Here is a 20,726-nt window from a genome sequence, read left to right as displayed (position 1 = left end):
CTTGGCCCATTCCTCACTTGAAAAAGCTTTGAGATCACTGATCATCTTTGGTTTTCATTTTGCCACTGCTTTCTTCAAATTCAACCAAGTCTTTTCAGTGAGAATTAAATCTGGAGACTGGACAGGCCACTCAAAAACATTCTATGACTGATGCCTGAGCCAAGCCTAAGTAGATTTGGATGTGTACTTTGGTAGGAGTGCGCCGATCCGATATTCAGTGTCACTCCGATTCTGGCATTTTCCGATCTGATTCCAAAACCGATCCAAATCCGTTAGTCTGCGTATACTAATTTGTTATTGTTAAACCCCACAAAAGCCACAAACACAATATATCAGCATAAAGTTTTTGTGCATTATATTTCAAGTGTTTTGATGCTATTCCATAGTTTAGGTACAGATGAATATTTAAGTCAAGTTCATGTAAACTCTTTCTGTGGTTTCCCCCTTGTGTATGCCCTTATTTGGTCTTTCCTGTTCTGCTTTCAATTGTTACGTCATTGTTTAATCGGTTACACCTGTCTTCGTCTGATTGGTCTGTGTATTTAAGTTTGGTTGTGTCCCCCGTTTGGATGTCGGTTATTGTTTATTGTCACTCCGTGTTCGCTCATTGTCTTTTCATGTCATTTTGCGTTGGATTCCCTGCTGTTCCTGTCCGTTCCTGTTCCTTGTGTGGATTATTTAATAAAAGTGCATGTTCCAGATTCTTCTTGACCCTACTCCTCATTCCCCGCATACGAAAGCGTGACAGAATAACCGACCGCAAACATGAGGGCTGAGGAAGCCTTGTGGCGGATGTTGAAGCGGTATGTGGAGGAATTTCTCGAGCTAGCTAACCAGCACGACGCTGCCTTAGGTGCGTGTTTTCAGCTGGGGGTGGATGAAGAGACAATCCGTTGCGATCTTCCCGTCTGTGAGTATCCCCTGATCGAGCTGATTAATGTAGTCCTTTATTTGAACGGATCTGACTTCGAAGTTGAGGAGGATTACATGTCTCGTCGTCCGGCCCTCTCTGAGGCACGCCGCGTCGTATCAGCCCGGAACCGCTGGCCGCGGCTCGCTCAAAACCCTCCAGAACCCGCGGTGCTTTCTGTACTCTCCCGGGCTGATAATACCCTAAGTTCCCCCAAGAAAATTTGTGGGGGGGTTGGGGGAATGAAATCTGACCCACCATAGCCACATGGACTGTGTACTCGGCCACGGCTCCCCGAGCTCCTGATCCACCATGGCCGCCTGGACTGTGTACTTGGCCACGGCTCCCCAAGCTCCCTGATCCATCATGGCTGCCTGGACTATGTACTTGGCCATGGCTCCCTGAGCTCCCCGATCCTCCATGGCACCCCGGACTGTATGCTCCACCGTGGCTCCCCGAGCTCCCTGACCCGCCATGGCACCCTGGACTGTGTGCTCCGCCGTGGCTCCCTGAGCTCCCTCACCTGCCACGGCATCCTGGACTGTATGCTCCGCCGTGGCTCTCCGAGCTCCCTGATCCGCCATGGCTTCCTGAGCTCCCTGATCCGCCCTGGAGGCATACCTCCTCTACCTCCTGTGTCTGCCCTGCACGAGCCTCCAGGGCGCCCACCCTCCCTCCCCGCTGTATTTGTTACAGCGCGAGTCGCGCCTTATGGGGGGGGGGTAATGTCACACCCCTGTGAATGGTTTCTGTGGTTTCCCCTTGTGTATGCCCTTATTTGGTCTTTCCTGTTCCGCTTTCAATTGTTACGTCATTGTTTAATCAGTTACACCTGTCCTCGTCTGATTGGTCTGTGTGTTTAAATTTGGTTGTGTCCCCCGCTTGGTTGTCGGTTATTGTTTATTTTCATTGTTTTCATGTCGTTTTGCGTTGGATTCCCTGCTGTTCCTGTCCGTTCCTGTTCCTTGTGTGCATTATTCAATAAAAGTGCATGTTCCAGATTCTCCTCGACCCTACTCTTCACTCCCCGCATACGACAGTGTGACGACATTATACTTGGTCTGTAAATAAAGATTAAAGGTTTTGCATTAAAGGACTTTATCTTGCTGGAGTTTCGTGTCATTTTTAAATTGTGTTAACTGGCTCGGCGTCGGTGAGCTTCGGCGACGCGAGTGCTTGCATACTTCCGTTCTACGTGGCACTCGCATTTACTGTATGAGGAAATGTTATTCGGTAAACAGTAGTGATTAACTTAGTAGTGTATTTCAGTCATTCACCAGACCCAAACAAGTTACAAATGCCACTGGCTCAAATAGCATATATAATATAGTAATAATAGCAGTGTAGATCTTATTTGCATTTCAAGTGATATAGTAAATCCTGTAAAAATATATAAGGAAATATTTGGATTTCTCCTGCTCTCTACACCAGCGTTTAGCAAAACCGAAAGCATCTATGCACACTCGCAGGACCGAAAATCCAAGATGGCAAAGATATGCTATTAGCTAGTTGGATCACAACACTGGAGTAGAGAGCACAATGTTCTGTACGAGCACAGTAACTGAAATTTAAAACTGTTAAAAGAAAAGGCACAATAAACTATCGCACAGATTTAATACACTATGCATTAATATTTCTTCACTTTCTGATTTGAACTTTTCTATAAGGAGAGGGGTGCACTGTGACTCCGTGTTTCTTCAAGCGCATCATTCTGCGCATTGGATGCGTGTAAGTGCTTTGTGCCCCTAAGTGTTGGAGCCTCTCATATTATAATATTTTTGTGCAGTAAAGATTATTAATAGCCTTTCTTGATCATCTCATCTGTTATATGGTGCTGCCACGGGATGTGACGTAAGGACATTTCCCCACCGGTTTTGTGGGGGTAGGTTGCTAGAGTTTTCCCTCTATTCCTTGATTTTCAATAGCTTGTAAATGCATGTGCGTATTTTAGTTTCACTTTCGAATTAGCAGCATTTCGGTGTCACTTGATAAAACAGTACAACGACTTATATTAAACATACAATGATTAATTTATTAACAAAATAAATAAAAATACACCATGCTATATATAGGCCTAAAATAACATAACTTACACAAAGTTTAAATTTAAGAAACTGAAAATCAACAAGTATGATGGAACCAAATATATATGACCAATATTACCCCAATTTTAAAGTCTCTGCACTGGCTACCTATTAGGTTCCGCATCAGCTACAAAATAGCACTTCTTACCTATAAGGCACTTAACGGTTTAGCTCCTGCGTACCTAACTAGTCTTCTACCACGCTACAATCCATCACGCTCCCTAAGGTCACAAAACTCTGGACTGTTGGTAGTACCTAGGATAGCAAAGTCCACTAAAGGAGGTAGAGCTTTTTCACATTTGGCACCCAAACTCTGGAACAGCCTTCCTGATAACGTTCGGGGTTCGGACACACTCTCTCTGTTTAAATCTAGATTAAAGACTCATCTTTTTAGCCAAGCATTCAAATAATGCATCTCATAAACTTTTTCTGCAGCTATATCTGATCAAATGTTCATTATCAATCTTTATGCTCTGGTTAACAAACCTTCCTTTTCTTAGTTTGAACAGCAGCTACGCTAATTATGTTCCTATTTGTTCTCTGTTCCTGCCATGGGATTGACATCCCATGGTAACTAGGAATTCACAAGCTCCAGTGTGGATCCAGAACACTTAAGAAAAGATGATGCCAACCCTTCAGAGGACTTCAGATGATGCCAACCCTGAAAACATACAGCACTACCGAATTCTGCTACTAATTTATAGTGTTCTTTGTCTGTTTGATTACGTCATTAATTGATCTTTACCACACATCTCTACCATATGTACATCAAGCTACTACTACATATATTGTAAAAATGTCAATTTGGTGTAAAGCTGCTTTGCAACGATATGTATCGTGAAAAGCGCTATACAAATAAATTTGAATTGAATTGAATTGAATTGAAACAAATGTTTAAACTTTCAAAATCACCTTAGATAAGCGGCAAAAGTCAACAGGCTTATCAAAATCCAAAACATTTTTTAAAACAGGCGCCTTTGCATTTCGCTTCAAAACTAAATCTTCCGCCATCGTCTTGTCTCTCTCACCTCACTCTTCTTGTCAGTCAGCTTGACTCACTAAATGAAATCTGACTACCGCTGCTGATCTGTGATGTGCAACTGTTGTTCGGCACTCTGCATTGAGCATTCAGCATCCGCGTTCAGTTTTTTTAATTGTAGTGTCTGTTTTCTAACTGAATTAAATGATTTTATTACTATTAAAAAAAATCAAAACGACGGCAGGGGACGGTGCCATGGTGAGCAAGTGACGTAATCGCTGTTGCGGCTTAACAGTGGTGACACCGACTATTGCAACATGCCTACTGCTGCCTTATAACTGTGCTATACATTTAAAAGTAATGTCTTTTAAACTTACAGTATTTAGACATATTTATAGTACATAGACATATACATGTATATAGCTTGTTTTTCATTCATGTATTTTACAACAATACAAAGAGCAATGGGTATCATTTGACCAGACTTAGATTCTTACACTTATTCAGTTTTATTTGTTCCCCACTAATTTTTTATTTTATAAAATTGTGCACTTGTGATTTTTCTAGAGTAACTTTTACTACTGAATTATCCACTAATTGTCACGTGTTCTTTGTGTTTTGGTTCTGTTCCTCTGCTTTCTGTTTCTGTTCCTCATGTGTTTCTATGGTGTTTGATTAATTAACCCACACCTGTCATTGATTTGCTCCCATTTGTCCAAGTATTTAACCCCCATTCGGTTCAGTCTTTGGTTGTCCGTTCTTAGTCGTTATTAGTTGTGCGCACTCCCTGTCTGCCTGTCTCTCAGTTATTATTAAAATCTATTGTTCAGGCTGTCATTCTCCATTCTTCATTTGCCTGCCTGCTTCACATCTGACAGAAGAACAGACCATTAAAGTTGACAGAGACTGAGGACACGCTTTGGGGTCTGCGGCAAGGTGGTTCTAATTTCAAAGTCGAAGAAATTGAGGAAGATTTTAAGGGGGACCATTCTCATGGCTATAGTGGTCAGGCCTGAGGCTAAGGCCACGGAAGCCATCCAGCCATGGCCTCCTGAACTATCTGCTCCGCCATGGCTTCCTGGACTGCCGGATCTGCCATGAATCGGGATCGGTTCTGAAAAAGTAGTATCGAGCCATCCCTATACTTTGGGATGGCTGTCCTGCAAGTCCAGTGATCATTAGCTTCAGTCTTTGAAGTATCAGGACATTTTGACAACAATTGTGATGTGCTTTTGTGCAAAGAATTCATGATGTCCTTCATACGGTCATGATTTCCACTTCCTGCTCCAGTAAAACAACCCCCTAACTGATCCACCTCCAAGTTTGACGATGCAGACGGTGTTCTTCTGCTTATAAGCTTTGCCTTTTTTGCACCAAACATACAGCTGATCCATGGGTCCAAAGAGTTCCAGTTTGGTCACATTACTGCAATTTTTTTTTTTTCCCAGAACTCCACAGGTCTACCCAAATGAATTTTAGCATGTTCAAGTCAGCCTTTTTGTTATTTTTGGTCAAGAGTGGTATTCGGCAAGATGCCTCAAAACGAAGGCCATGCTTGTCTAATGTTGTTCTTGTACACTGCACTGAAATATTTTTCCTCCTTTCGGGTCATCTTGCAAGTCTTTGACTGTACATTACAGATTTTTCCACAGTTGTTCTGCTCAAAGATTTTATAATACTGTGCTTTTTTTTTCTGGCACAACACATTTTAAGCTAAAGAATACGTGGTCAGCTGTGTCTCTAGGAACTTGTAATGTCCTGGAAATCTTCATATAGCCTTAGACTTTCTAAAGTAATCAAGTGATTTTTTCTCTATAGCTTTAGTGAGAGCTCTGCTGACTGTCATATTATTAACTTCAGCACACACACGGACTAACTGCATGTACTGTATGTGTAACAACTCAAGCTAATTCGGTTTTCTAATAGAGTTTCTAAAGATTTAATTTGTTTCTCAAGACAATTTTGTTCCCATACAAATAAGTGACTAAAAACAGCAATGCTGAATAGGGGTTGAATAATTATGACATACACTACCGTTCAAAAGTTTGGGGTCAGTAAGACTTGTAATAGTCTTTAAAGAAGTCTCTTATGCTCATCAAGGCTGCATTTATTTGATTAAAAATATAGAAAAAAAACAGTAATATTGCAAAATGCTTTTACAATATAAAATAATGTTTTTTATTTTAACATACTGTAAAATAGAATTTATTCCTGTGATGAAAACTGTTACTCCAGTCTTAAGTGAAACATGATCCTTCAGAAATCATTCTAATATGCGGATTTATTATTAGAATGATCAATGTTGGATAATATCAACAGTTGTGCTGCCAAATATTTTTTGGAACCTGTGATTTTTTTTTTTTTAAAAAGTACAGTGTTTATTCAAAATATAAATATTTTATAACAATGTAAATTATTTATTATTAACTTTTAATAAACTTTTAATTATTAACTTAATACATCCTTGGTTAATAAAACTTTTGAACGGTAGTGTAGCTGTGTTATTAAAACATCCTAGAACTCAAAAATATTACATAATATATTGACATTATCACTTTTAATATGTCAGTAATCTGTTATAGACGCAAGTTTAGGCTGTCGCACGATTATTCCTAGTGAATTAGCGAATTGTCCAACCAAGAGCACATGATACACTTTATTAGGGAATTTAATAAATCAGGGTCTGTGTGCACAAATATATTACTGTGCATGTAAGTGTGCTCTTACCTACACATGTGCGCCCATCTATTCCTATGGTAAGACCTGCGAAACACTCACACCTGAAAGAGCCCTGTGTGTTCACACACTGTCCGTTCATACACACACCTGGGGTCTGGCATTCATCCACATCTGTGTGAGAGAGACACACACACACACAACACAACACCTGACTGTGATCACAACTATTCTACCAATATATTTCTACAAATATTCAAGCTTGATGCATATGTCGTAATTGTCATTTTTACAGAGATGTTTATCTTTAGAAGCAAAGTTCACCTGTACAGTATCGTCCGCTGGAGTTGAGGGTGAATCCGGGTTTGCAAACACATTTAAAGCTGCCGTCTTCATTAATGCACATGCCATTAAGACACATGTTAGTGGCAGCGCATTCATCGTGATCTGAATGAGAATGAAGCATACGTTTTTACTGTAGGAACAAATGCAAGGTCTTCTCATCACATCCTACATAACTGTTATTTACATTATGTTAATTTGGCCCTAATTAAATTAAAAAATATTGTTTGTGCATGTGTGTGTGTGTGTGTGTGTGTAATATATGACAAAAATATGACAGGTAACTGCTATGAAAACGGTTGATCACTTTCTGGACAATGTCTTACCTATGCAGTTTTTGCCATCAGGTGTGAGCTTGAATCCTGCATTACAGATGCACTGAAAGCTGCCCTCCATGTTAAGACAGCGGCCGTTCTTACACAGCAACCCATTCTGAAGACATTCGTCAATGTCTACAAAACAATAACATCACAGTGGAGAATTATTCATATTCATATTGGTCCTGTAGGACCAAAACCATTATCAAAACCATTTTGTTGAATCAAATTGTGTATGTTGTTTTTGCAAAAGCTTTACACCCCTTTGTAGCACAGAATATGTACACCCGTTTCCAATTCTCTCACTCTTTTTGCACTTCTTTCTCACATAATGAATTGTATGACATTGCCTATATAGGTAATAATGCTAATGCCACGTCTACGGGGGCCTGCGGTGGAACGTCGCTAGTGTGTTCACTGAAATGACAGGTGTGAGCATCTCAGTAGTTGCAAAACTGTTCTTAGACCAAAGAGGTGAACATAAAAATGGAAAGTCTTATCACAGTTTATTTGACGTTGTTGCGCTAATTTGCATGCGTTAGGAATGTTTAAATGTTAGAAATCATTATGAAACATAACTTTGTAATTTATAAAACAAAACAAAACGGTCCTATTTTATTTACTCACACATTCTATAAGATGCTACTGACTAAACTAAAATACAGTATACACAGGTGTGAATTGTGGGTTTGTTCTCACCAATGCAGGCCTGTTTGCCTGGAACCCTGAGAAAGCCTGCGTGGCATCTGCAGTAGTAGGAACCAGGAGTGTTGACACAGTTTCCATTAGTGCAGTGCTCAAGCGCACACTCATCTACATCTGCGCACAAAACACGGAACACTCACAACAGTCGGTGAAAGTCATTGCTTTAGCTACACTTCTGTTGGCTCATTTTCTAATATGCCTTTTGAGGCTCTTTGAGGTGTCGGGTCAGATTCTACATCGTTTATTACTTTTTGATACTGAGCAACTGAACACAATTCATGTCTGATTCATAAACATCTGATGCGTAGACAGATAGGATAGCCCGTAATTCTGAGGTAAAATGACCTGAACACTGTCCTCTGTTGTCCTCTCTGTATCCGGTGTTACAGTCACAGCGGTAGTCAGAGCCCATGGGTACACAGCGTCCATTCAGACACAGTTTAGGAAACAGACGACACCTGTTGACAGTCTCATTCACACGAACTGCAAATCAAACAAAAACTCATTAGGGCCTTAAAGGCAGCTTGAGAGCACTTATTCTTGGTCTTGTTTTGCTCACCAACAACAGGACGTCGAGATTTAAATCCATTACCATTCCCTGAGATCTGAGGGATTTGGGGAATCCGATGAACCTGAGGTTTGATGAGTCCATTGTCGTTAAGTGGGTGAGGTATCTGGTCAGTAGAGGCAGAACTGAAGCCACTGGGATGTTGAGGGTGTGTATCAGGATCCTCTTCACCAAAGCCACTCAGAGCAGAGCCCACCAGACAGATCCTGAAGTACTCATCTGTAGGGAACAGAACAGAGGCACAGCTGAGCTATCTATCGCAGCAATATTGGTTCCAAAACGTTATCTGCCAAACACTAACTTCTTGTTTATTAAGCAGCTGAAAATAAAAAAAAGACACCACACAATTGTCCTTTCTTTCTGTTATTCCAATAAATTGTCAGAAATGGCCCAAGCCATTGTTGGTAGTGCTAATGGACTCTTGACAACAGGACAAATGGAAGAGGAAAGACATTAATGAAGCATTTTATTAGGAACTTTTGCTTTGATGAGTCCAGCGACAGGCTAAGCAACTCCGGCTTTTAGTTCTGTAAAATTTTCACCAAACGGTAGCTTCAAAGCTACATTTAATGTTCAACAACAAATGAAGAGTTTGGTTCCAAAAACGCTATTAATCCTTTTTGATTAATTTTGAGTAAAAATGTGTTTTCTTTACCAAGAAAGTGGCAAGATGAAAAACACTATTTTCTGTTTTGAACTTTTTACATAGCATCTTTAGGTTATAGTAACATTAACAATTCAAATCCAGATTTTGATTTTCAGAGATTTATTATAAAAACAGATTTTTTTTTTTTTTTTCACAACTGCAATAAATCCATCAGGTCTCTACACTTACTTTTCTTTTAAGGAGCACTTGTGCTTCTAACTTAAAAATTTAGGAGCACAGTCAAAATTTTAGGAGCACCTTCTAATCAATAATCAAAAAAATCAGATCAAAAATTAGCCTTCCCATTACGAGCTGATATTTAATGGCATTTTTGAACTTTATTAAAAGTATGTCATCTTTTATGTCAAATTTTTTAAAAATATATATTTTAAAAGCTTTTTTAAATTTCTAGTTAAAACAGCAGAATAAGAATAAGTTACCAATCAAAGGAAATCAGTATTAACGAAATTAATTTGTACTACAGAGGTGACAGAAGAACACAAAAGTGTATTTTCATGTTTAATGAGGCTCAGGGGTGGCATGAGTGCAATCAAATTCATAAATTCATGTTGAGATTAATGTTTTAAGTTTATAATTTTGAATATAGAAATATCAAATGATATAAATAACTGAAAAGAAGACACTTTAAAAAATAAAAATAAAACTGCCAGTAGGTGGCGCTTTTTATTACTGAATCATATTCATTTGATTTGTTCAAACAGCTGATTCATTTAGGAATAAAGCAAGTGACTGTCTTAATGAATGGGAAATTGATTCATTGACTCACTAGATCCGCTTAAAAACACACGTTCATTCATAAACGAAACACCGCTGTGTTTGAATGGAGATGTGCTCCAGCTGGGCCAGAGTCTGAAGCAGGTGTGAAAAAAAAAATAAACTCCAATCCAACCGATTCACGAACCCAGTGACGTCTTGGACGGGCACCCAAAAGTATAAAAGGGCACCTGCTGAACACAATCACTAACTTCTTGTCTTCAGGAGCCGTCTGTTTGTCTGTGTGTTAAGGTGTTATGGAGGGATAAAGGACAAGCGTCTACATCTCACGGTTTGTGTCCCACTGCTGCCAAGGTACAGTGAAGACTCGGATCGCGGGGATCGCAGCTCAAGCTTGCAGGTAAGTTTGAGAAGGGTACGGACCCTTTAAAAGCTTCTGTTGCGAGCTTGAGCGCTCGGCAGGTTCCAGGCGCTCTTTTGGGTCATCGGGTCCCGCAGATAGTGCGTTTGTGTCTCGCGGCATGGTAAAAACTTGTTTTGAGTTTTTAGACTTGAGTTTTTCTCAGCTTGCGGTGATTGCTTTGATCTGCATACCCTCTCTAAACAGGTTGTCAGATTCCACGGATTGTATTTGGCTTGTCATGACGATGAAGTGTGACCTTGCCTAGACAGTGCTGTCTCCACTGTTTTTTAAGCATAAAGCCCACTGTTGGTGAACCTGGCAAGGTACAGTGTGTTCCCCTTCCTAAGAACATGGCTATCTGAGCTGTGTGCCAGCTTGGTGACTGCTCCCTGCTTAGGGTTTTTAAGTAGCAGTCTCCTTGAGCCTTGGCCTAGACTGTGCTACTTCCCCTGTTACGGTTGTAAGCAGATAGCCCACGCTCTGCGGTCTGGGCAGTTTTGTGGCAAGATATTGGTAGATAGCATAGCTATCTGGGGATATCCGTGTTCCTAACTTGGTTTGGATGTCCCTCTTTCATCTGAAACTGGGTTCCCCATTTCTGCCATGTAACTGGTCCTGAGGTGTCAGTGGCTTGGCCCATTTCTGAGGACAGGTTAGGTGTATGTCTGTCATTTCCTTAGTGCTCTCTCACCAGGTGGACCGGCATGCGCCACTGCATGGCATAGTTGGCATTTCGTTCCACAAAGTGTTAACTAGAGGACACAGCTTGAGTTCCACAGAAGGGGAATGTCTCGGGTTACACGTGTAACCACTGCGTCACCTTGCCATGCCTTCGGCCTGCCTGTTTCACATCTCCCTCAGACAACTGAGTTGGTGATGCGTTCAACAGGCGCCCCTTTATACTTCCTGGTGCCCACCCGTGATGCACAGGCTACGTGGACCAATTGGACTGGAGTTTTATCACACATGCTTCAGACACCAGTCCTGCTGGCACAGTCCCCAAAGTGTCCACTAGATGGTTACGTGTAACCCAAGACGTTCCTTTTCAAAGAACTAGACACTGCGTCCAATGATTCTAGGAATGACGCTGTGGTGAAAGCCTCAGCATGACTGTGTCTGAATCACATGTGCAACTAATCCTGATTCCAATGCTGACTGGCGCTGCGTCCCCCTTTGACCATGACAGCATACTATGGACCCAAAATAGCTTACGTGTCTACGGCAATCAAATTTTCTTTTTCAACACTGTCTTTATTGATTTTAGGAACTTTAACATGAAAAGAACAATAATAATAAGATTTTTTTTTTAAAGGAAAAGGTTACATTAAAAATTATACATATAAAAATATGTACATATACATACAAAACACATAGATGTCAAAACAATGGTACATTAATTAAATTAAAAGTGGAATCAAATTTTCTTAATATTCTGAGATTAAAAAGAGAAAAAAGACTTCCCGTCTCACTGCTTTACTGTTGTAATACAATGCCAAAAACATAATTTCATGGAAAACTTTTAAAATGTAATAAATTTGATCCCTAGAAGGTCACTTGGAGTAAAGCTTTAACCAGATGTTTACTGACAATAAATAAATATAAATTAATAAATACCAAAAAAAATTATGTATGGTTTGAGTCTTTTAAGTAGTGTATTAATCACCTGATCCAGGTACGGGACACATTTCATGAGCTGTGCTTTGACTCCAACAGCGTCCACGGTCACAGCAGCACTGGGTTTTACTGAAGCGTCCACTGATTTCCTGAGCACAGCGTCCATTCACGACTGACGCAAAACAGACGCCTGTGTGCTGCTCTGAAATATACACAAAAACACCCACCTATGCACAATGACAAAAAGACATTTTGTGCAAAATACTGAAGACACACAAACTAAAAACGCAAGCATAAAAGTGTACCGTTAAGAATTCACATTTAGGTGAACGTATGATCTGCTTCAAGGTTGATTCACAGTCGATTAAAGTCTCCGCTACATACGTGTGTCTGCCCTACATTTACACATATAGCATAGCCAAGGGGATAATCCTGCATTTATTAGTTTGCGGTCCTGTATTAACCAATACATTCACTACACACAAGTATAAGTATAGACTTTATCTATGGAACAGGAAATTGCTTTGAACAGGAATGTTGCATAACATCTGTGCTTATGGATGTGGCATGTGCATGTGCTTTCATGAAACTCAAAGGAAACTATCAGAATTCCTCAGACAGACGGAACCACACATGCTCTGGCACTGATCTGCGCTTACTGACAACATAAAGGAGGTCACAGAGTTTCCCTCTCTGTATTTTCTCCTGTGCCACCGGCCTCCAGAAACAGAAGTGGCTCTGATGTGGCTTTAGTTCCCTTTCTCTCTCTGGTTCTTTTTCAGTTTCTTCAAGGTATCGCTATGACACCATAACTGTGCATCAGCACAGCATTCATGTGCAGCCTGATTGTTTCGTTTTGCTTGGACAACAGTGTGTGTATGTGCGAGTGACTGATGTACAAATTGGGGGGTCCATCAACACTCACTGTCAACAAGTAAGGCTTGTGCACTTAACCATTTTAATGCCTGCAAAATGAGAAGGAAACCTTTTCTCGCTGTGGCTCTTGTGTTTCAGCAGGAGATTCACATCCCCTCTGTATCTCCAGCCTTGTGACAAAACATTCAGTTAGTACTCATGAACCCAGAGTCCAACCCATTCTCACTACTGTCAGTTCATTTAAAAAAAAATACTCTTTTAGTCTTAGTAGAAGCATAGACAGACAGACAGACAGACAGATAGACAGAGAGATAGATAGATAGATAGATAGATAGATAGAGATCATTATTATTAAGAGTTTAAATACACGCTTAAATACACAAAGCATAGAAGTTTTTTTTTTTTTTTAATGTTTGAAACACTACATATTATTGTACCATATTTATAGATTTTATAATAGTTATACAGTCATATACAGTACATGTATTCATTTCTTTTTAAGGTCCAGGGTGGAATAAAACTTCATTTCAAATGTAAAAAAAAAATGCAGTGAACTTTTCTGTTGTGCTTGGCCAATTCAGTTCCATCTCATGAATTGAAAGAACAGGTTTTTTGGGGCTACTTTCTGTTGAGAAAGCTACTCGGCTAATTACAGTTTGAGGTCTGAAACGTTGTGATGTCTTCCTGAACACAGAATTCTCCACATGTCTCAACAAGTGCTGTACAAAGCACTATACACACCATAATCATTAAAAATGTTTCAAGGTCTTTAGTATAAAGCTGGTAACATTCCAGCACGTACACACACATAACAGAGAAAAGAGTCAATCGCCGTCCAACTCACCGAGGCAGCTCGTCCTGTCTGCAGACGGCAGGTATCCAGCAAGACACACACAGGAGAAACTGCCCACTGAATTAACGCAGCGTCCTCCATCACACACGCGCTGGACGGTGGAGCATTCGTCCACATCTGAGACATTTCACACATTCAAATACACTTTACTTTCATTAGGTCAAGTTGGTTGGACAGCGGTACATGAGCTGACTGTCTTTAATGAAAGGCATCCGCTAGAATGTGTATGTTCAGAGAGTCATTTCTCCTGAAGCTCAATTATAACCTCCTGGACACAAAATACCCCTCATTTTCTGTTCTATTATATGTGGGTCATAATCAAACAATTACAGTGAGACTTTATAAATTCTATATTGTCAGGATTGTATGCTGCAGTCTCTCATTGCATTAAGTATGCTATTGTTCTTTTCCTGGCTGATATAGAATAACGTGTTAACAGTACGTTACTTACCCTCACACATCAGCGAACTCATGTGCTGCTGGAAACCGCTGGGACACTGGCACTGATATGAGCCCACAGTGTTGATGCACTTTCCTCCTTTACACAGGCCAGGCACAACCTTACATTCATCAACATCTGGTCAAAGAGAAAACAAGACACTATTCCCGTACGTCATGTCATCTTGAAGTGTCAATAAAGTGTTTGCAAATAGCAAGCCACAGTATGAGAGTGAGTTACCAACTGAATGATAATCAAAACAAACAAGCACCGGTCTTTATAAAAGAGAAACATTTCTAATGTCACACACTGAGTGTGCGTAAAGCCAACATCAAATCAACAATGCTACAATAGTAGGTGTGTAACAATTGGTAACTCAGAACACATCTGTTTATTGCACATCTCAGCAACACTTAGCAGTGGTGTTTCCCTCCTGCATGAATCAGCGCTTTTGAACCAACTGGGAGAGTAAATGATTCAAAGTCTCATGAAGACGGTCATTTGTTTGTTTCCTGAATGAATCTGTTGAGTGAATGATTCAGTGACTCATAAATACACTCCATTGTCACCACCTACTAGTGTGTTGAGGTAATTTGCAGAAAAATGCTGGTGTGATTTGAAAATTCAGAAAAGTGAGAGTGGATGGGCAAGTTTCAGAAACAGTATAAACTGTTGCTAAGTCAGTTCACTGGTGTTACAGTGAATATGGACTGCCCAGTATAGTGGTAAATGAGGGAAAAGAGCTGCCATTACAGAAGCACTAGATACCATAGAAACAGCACTAAAGCACTAAAGGTTTTGCTCTACACTGCACATGTATATTTGTCTGGAGCAACCGGAAATATAGCTCACTTCTGAGACCAATCATCCCGACGCAACCCTGCTTCTCATTCCAGCCTAACGATACTCACAGTGGCGTGGATAGAAGAACACCATCCAAATCTGCCATTAATTTGGCTGATGATGGTAGTGCGGTAATGCAGATGTATGCTGAACAACACCTTGAGCCTAGTAGATTTCACTTTACAGCTCACTTTGTCACCACACTGGCTGCTATCTGCTGTTCACATTAAGTTCAAGACACTGTTGCAAAACATAGAGGGACAAAACCAGACCTACACAGCTCTCAAGTCCCCCCATTTCCAATGCGTAAATGCGTAAATGTATAAACGAACACTTTTATAAACATCGCTACATTACTGTATGTTACACACTTGTAATGCAATGGAATCAGCACTGACCTTGGCAGGCTCCTGTGCGACTGTTTGGCGTCAATCCTCTGCTGCAGGACGCGCTGAGCGGAGGGCACAGCTCGCATGGGTGACCCCACGCTCGTCCCACTGTGGCACAGCACAGCTCCTTATTGCACACAAATCCACTGCTCTGAGACGCACACTGCTTGCCGCGCACCTGGATGAAGCACGGGCCCGTTCGGTAATCTGACAAATTCACAAAAGTTACAAAACTCAATGTTCCGAATTTTCAAGTCAAAAAAAATAAAATAAATAAAGTTGTTCACCAAGTGCGTTAGAATATTGGACAAAAACAGTTTTTCCTAATTTTCCTAGTTTATGGGAAAATGAACTGTCCTGTCCTCTGAATGAAAAATGCATCTCAATGACAGAGCCCAGAAAAAAACACAATGCTGTCATTCACGTACATCCTGTACAGATGATGACCACACATTCAGACACAAAGATAAACAGCACTATGAAAATGCAGCTGAATTTACACTCCAGTTCACATAAATAAAGGAAGCCCAACAATACTACCATGATGTATAAAGTTATTTCTTCACATAGTAAGTCCATAATCCATAAGTCCATAATCCACTTTCTACACCTTCTACACTTTCTAAGAAGTCCATCTCCTGTTGCCTCTCACACCAAAATCCAGCCACATATATTTTTAGAGCCGTTTTGGCTTGCAAACAGTGCTTGATCTGTACAGATTTCTTTCCTGATACAGACCAGACCACTTTGAAGATAAATAATGGACTCACATTTTAGCTAAAAATATCTTGATGATTTGTTTATTTTGTCTTCCCAAGAGGTTCACTGATGGACTGGAGTGGTGTGGATTACCTGTGGATTATTGTAATGTTTTTTTATCAGCTGTCAACACTGCACTGGCTCCCCATTAACGTCCAAAATCAGGAATAATTTACCTAACATTGTTCGGGAGGCAGTCACAGTCTATCAGGTTTAAATCTAGAATAAAGACCTGTCTCTTTAATCTGGCTTTTACATAACACACTAACACATTTCCATTTTTATTCAGTTCCGTTAAAGAATTGTTAGGGGCAGTCGTGGCCTAACGGTTAGAGAGTCGGACTTGTAACCCAATTGTGGGTCACCATACTTGGCCACAAGTCCTTTTCCCTTTTTTAGGCTACATTAATTTGGTCAACCGGAACCAGGAACACTTCCCATAACATCCGATGTACTTGTTACATTGTAAAAAGAATGGCATCTACGCTAACATTAGTCTGTTTCGTTCTTATTTTGAGGTCACCGTAGCCACGCAGATCCAGACTGTATCCAAATCAGACGGTCATTGCAGTCAGCCGGATCCAGTCCGTATCCAGTCAAGATCGTGGATTAGCACCTAGAGACGACCTCTACAGCCCTGAATGTCAGCAGAGACCACGTCAACTAGATGAGCCCCACAGACGGATCCCCAGTGAAGACCTTGTCACCTAGACGGCCATCGAGAACCAGATGAGTCCTCTGCACAATCTGACTTTGCTGCAGCATGGAATAAACTGCTGGTTTTTTCTGGCCAGAGGAGAACTGGCCCCCCGACTAAACCTGGTTTCTCCTAAGTTTTTTCTCCATTTCTGTCACCGATTTGGTTTTGGAGTTTTGGTTCCTTGCTTCTGTCGCTTCTGGCTTGCCTAGTTGGGGACACGCAATATTGTTGACTCGACTGCACAGATACTATTTGAACTGAACTGAGCTGGACAACGACATCACTGAATCAATGATGGACTGACTTTAACTACAAAATTGTTGTCCTTACTGTTGTCCTTTTGCATTACAACACACTATTTCCTATTTAACTACTGTAAAGCTGCTTTGACACAATCTGTATTGTTAAAAGCGATATTTAAATAAAGGTGACTTAACTTGACTCCCATTCTGACGGCACCCATTCACTGCAGAGGATCCATTGGTGAGAGAGTGATGGAACGACACATTTCTCCACATTGGATGAAGAAACAAACTGATCCTTATCCTGGATTGTAATTTTTGGGTGAACTATTCCTTTAATGATCCTTTTCTTTGAGCAATAAATAAATCCTTCTATCCATAGCAGCGAATAGAAGACTATTCCACCAGATATAGGTCATAATGAAATGTTCATTACATGGGAGATGTTGGAAACAAAGTTAATTCAAATCATGTTAGATCTGAAAACAGCAATTATCTGGAGCTGCTTTCTACAGGATAGAGAACAAAGGAACCAGGTATTAATGTGAAGCGTAACTACAGCATGGACACAAAACATTTGTGCAGTTAAAAATTTGCATACTGCCTGTTTTACAATCCCCAGAAGAGTTTAAATAACTTTTATTGTCTACAAAATGAACAGACAAACATGTTTCACTTAATGACGTTTAAAAGAGTCTGAGTGAAGCATGGAAGGCGTCTGGAGAGAGAAAGATTCAGGTTGTCTGAACAGCTGGACATGTGTTCTGCATTACACAACCATGAGCTTTCGTTTACCATCAGCCCCTGTGCCAACTCCTATACAATCTTTAAAAAAAAAAAAACATCTTTGCCCTGATTTCTCTTTCTTTGCTTCCTCAGCATGAATACTGCTGAATCACAGTTGAGCCTTAAGCTTCACATTTAAACAGTCATTGTTGCTCAGAATAATTTTCCATATGATACTGAGGCTTTGTAATCACCAGGAAATGGGGACACATGCAGCATTTTATTTCATTCTAAAACCCATGTAAATACAATTTCATATGAATTATTTTATAGTTAAAGATGTGTTTTTTAATTGATTTCAGTGTTTTCCCTACGATTACATTAGGGGCACCCCCCGCCCCCCTTGAAGGTCAAGCTAATTTTATTTAATTTTATTTTCAGTATATAGCGCCACATTACAACAGAAATCATTTAAAGTTAGAACAGGTCTATACCTTGTTGTTTTATTAAACAAACGAAATAGCCTTATGTTACTTATCCTATTTACACGACGGCATGTCATTTCTGTCTCTACACGGACGGGATCGCGAATTCATTCATAATTTGTAGATTTTTGTTTAAATAGATCAAAAGTTGTTCTGTTACTTAATTCGAATTGCGATATGCACTAGTATCTGTGAATATTCAAATGCATTTTAAATATGACGGTTTAAATATGAATCCTGCATGTTCCGTTTGCCTCTGTATGAATGAATGGCGGAAACACGGTTTTGCTTACTCTATGACATGAACACACAAACTTAATTCACTTCAAAACTCATCAAAATAAAAGTATGTTTTAACATGTAACAGAAATATATTAGTCTTGTATTACTTTTTCTACAGTATAATGTAGGTGTTTATATATTCCTGTTTCTTCCTAATTTAAATAAAACAGTTAAATGATACAAATAAATATTACAAGAAGATTAACCACTTAACTGTAAAAAAAAAAAAAAATAGAATTATAAAAACTGAATATTCACACAATTTTTCTTCTATATATTAATAATATTTTTTCTATATATTATATTAACAGTAAATTTGTTTGTATGCCAAAAATGAAAGAGTTTCATTTCATTAAAAACAGATAAATGTTTAAATGATTATCAGAAAAATTAAAACACAAAAATTTCTGGAAAAAAAAAGGTAGGGCCCTATTGTTCATAATCATAGAATTTTTTATTTAGTTTTGAACTTAAATAATGTTTTTGTTGTTATTACACAGAGAGTACCGAATCATACCAGTCACCACCACAATTTTTATTTCTGCAGTCTGAAATGTTTGAGATGACAGATGACACATGTTTGCCATTAAAACATTATGGCTCGTTCTTACCTCTCTCGCACTGTGGCCCAGTGAAGCCGTACACACACACGCAGCGGTCCGGTCCAACGCAGCGTCCGCCATTACGACAGGTCTTCTCACAGACAGCTGGAACAAAACCACCTGCATTTAAAAGCTGCACTGCTTTGGGCTCAGCGTCTGCCTTTCATATGCTTCTGAATATGATGAATCGTAAGTCTGATCCTCGTGAGGATCAAAGACCTACAGATCATAACCATTCTTCAGACTAAAGCCAAAATTTTGGACTTGCTCTGCATGATTTGAGGATGAAAGTGTGCTAAATTCCATTAGGTCAGGCATGTTACATGTCCTACTTAAAAAAAAAAAAATAAATAAAAAAATCATCTTATTCTGAAAGTCAAAGGCACTCGACGATAACCGAACAGCGATCTTGGCTGGCTGTTAACACAGGTAACGTCCGTACAGGACGCTCATCTTGCATTTCAAAGCACTGGCAAAAGCCCACGACTTTAGACCCAGAATCAAAGACTTTTAACATTAGCTGAACGTCAAACAGATGAGCCAACAGCTTTGGACTGCCCTCAACTGTCTATAACCAAAGCTTTGAAATCCTACAGAAAGGACGGCTTCTCCGGATGATTTACATTAGCTGCAACTCTGGAGAACCCTGATAACCTCCAGCAGTCTGTGCTGATTCTACCTCACGACAGAGCAGCACACCGGCAGATCCTTCAGTACGTCAGCGTTTCTTTGTAGGTTTGTATTCCATTGAAGAATGTACATGTGTTAAGCTGTAAGCATACTCACTCTGCTCACAGAAGCTGCCCGTGTATCCCTTTGCACACTGGCAATGGTCCTCTTCACACACCCCTCCATTCATACATCTCGTATTGCATTGTTGGGCTTTAATGAGAAAAGAGAGAAAAAGACAGAAAAAAAACTTTATATGACTAGTTAGGCCTGTTTTGTGTACGTCACTCCCTTTTATATTATCAGACAGTGAGTTAAAATCATCTGTTAAAAGCCTAATGAAAAAAAACATACATGATTTGGCGGCGCAGGTTGTGGCTATCTGGCCACCAGGGCACGTGCACGTGTTGGGTCTGGAGCAGAAACCACTGCCACAGCTGTTCCGGCAGATAGCTGTGATAAAGAGCGTGTAGCAGCGTTAACAGAGAATGTCACTGGAACCGAGAAACAGTCCGAAAGTTTAAAATTTCTTCAAAGTCTTAATGTGTTGGAATTAGCTGGTGTTTTGCTGATTTTAAGATGAAGTCATTTTCACTGCACTGACTCTCTTCATTTTGATTTATTCATCTAATGCTTATCACTGTCATTTAAACGGTTCACCTTTCTTTGTCCCCCGGTTTCACCAAAATGCAAATTGATTCCCACAAATCTGGCAAATTGTAGTACATGACAAGAATAGACACTTGCATGTTTTTGGGATCACTGTATGTTCTTGCACCTTAACACATGTTTTAAGAGTGTCTACTGACCAATGTGATTCATTTGTTTAAGTAAGTGATTAAAAGCCCTACAATAGAGGAAAAACTAGAAGAGGTTTTTTTT

At 39.9% G+C, this 20,726-nt stretch overlaps 1 protein-coding gene across 1 annotated transcript in view; it reads right to left on the bottom strand.

The window, feature by feature from the left end:
- LOC127162573 (fibrillin-2) overlaps positions 1-20,726 on the bottom strand; it is a 115,431-nt gene that overhangs the window by 93,461 nt on the left and 1,244 nt on the right. Inside the window, exons 4-16 of the mRNA XM_051105368.1 lie at positions 20,199-20,297; positions 19,962-20,057; positions 19,185-19,280; positions 15,389-15,586; positions 14,160-14,285; positions 13,700-13,825; positions 12,029-12,181; positions 8,573-8,800; positions 8,359-8,496; positions 8,008-8,127; positions 7,318-7,443; positions 6,974-7,096; positions 6,701-6,823 (exon numbers count right to left, since the gene is read on the bottom strand). Of these exons, the coding sequence (XP_050961325.1) occupies positions 6,701-6,823; positions 6,974-7,096; positions 7,318-7,443; positions 8,008-8,127; positions 8,359-8,496; positions 8,573-8,800; positions 12,029-12,181; positions 13,700-13,825; positions 14,160-14,285; positions 15,389-15,586; positions 19,185-19,280; positions 19,962-20,057; positions 20,199-20,297 (1,752 nt within the window). The remainder of the gene's footprint in view (positions 1-6,700; positions 6,824-6,973; positions 7,097-7,317; positions 7,444-8,007; positions 8,128-8,358; positions 8,497-8,572; positions 8,801-12,028; positions 12,182-13,699; positions 13,826-14,159; positions 14,286-15,388; positions 15,587-19,184; positions 19,281-19,961; positions 20,058-20,198; positions 20,298-20,726) is intronic.

Source organism: Labeo rohita, unplaced genomic scaffold (genome assembly GCF_022985175.1).
Source record: "Labeo rohita strain BAU-BD-2019 unplaced genomic scaffold, IGBB_LRoh.1.0 scaffold_97, whole genome shotgun sequence".
In the NCBI taxonomy this organism is placed as follows: domain Eukaryota; kingdom Metazoa; phylum Chordata; class Actinopteri; order Cypriniformes; family Cyprinidae; genus Labeo; species Labeo rohita.
The sequence above is the reverse complement of the archived record's forward strand: the minus strand, read 5'-3'. Positions and strand labels throughout refer to the sequence as shown.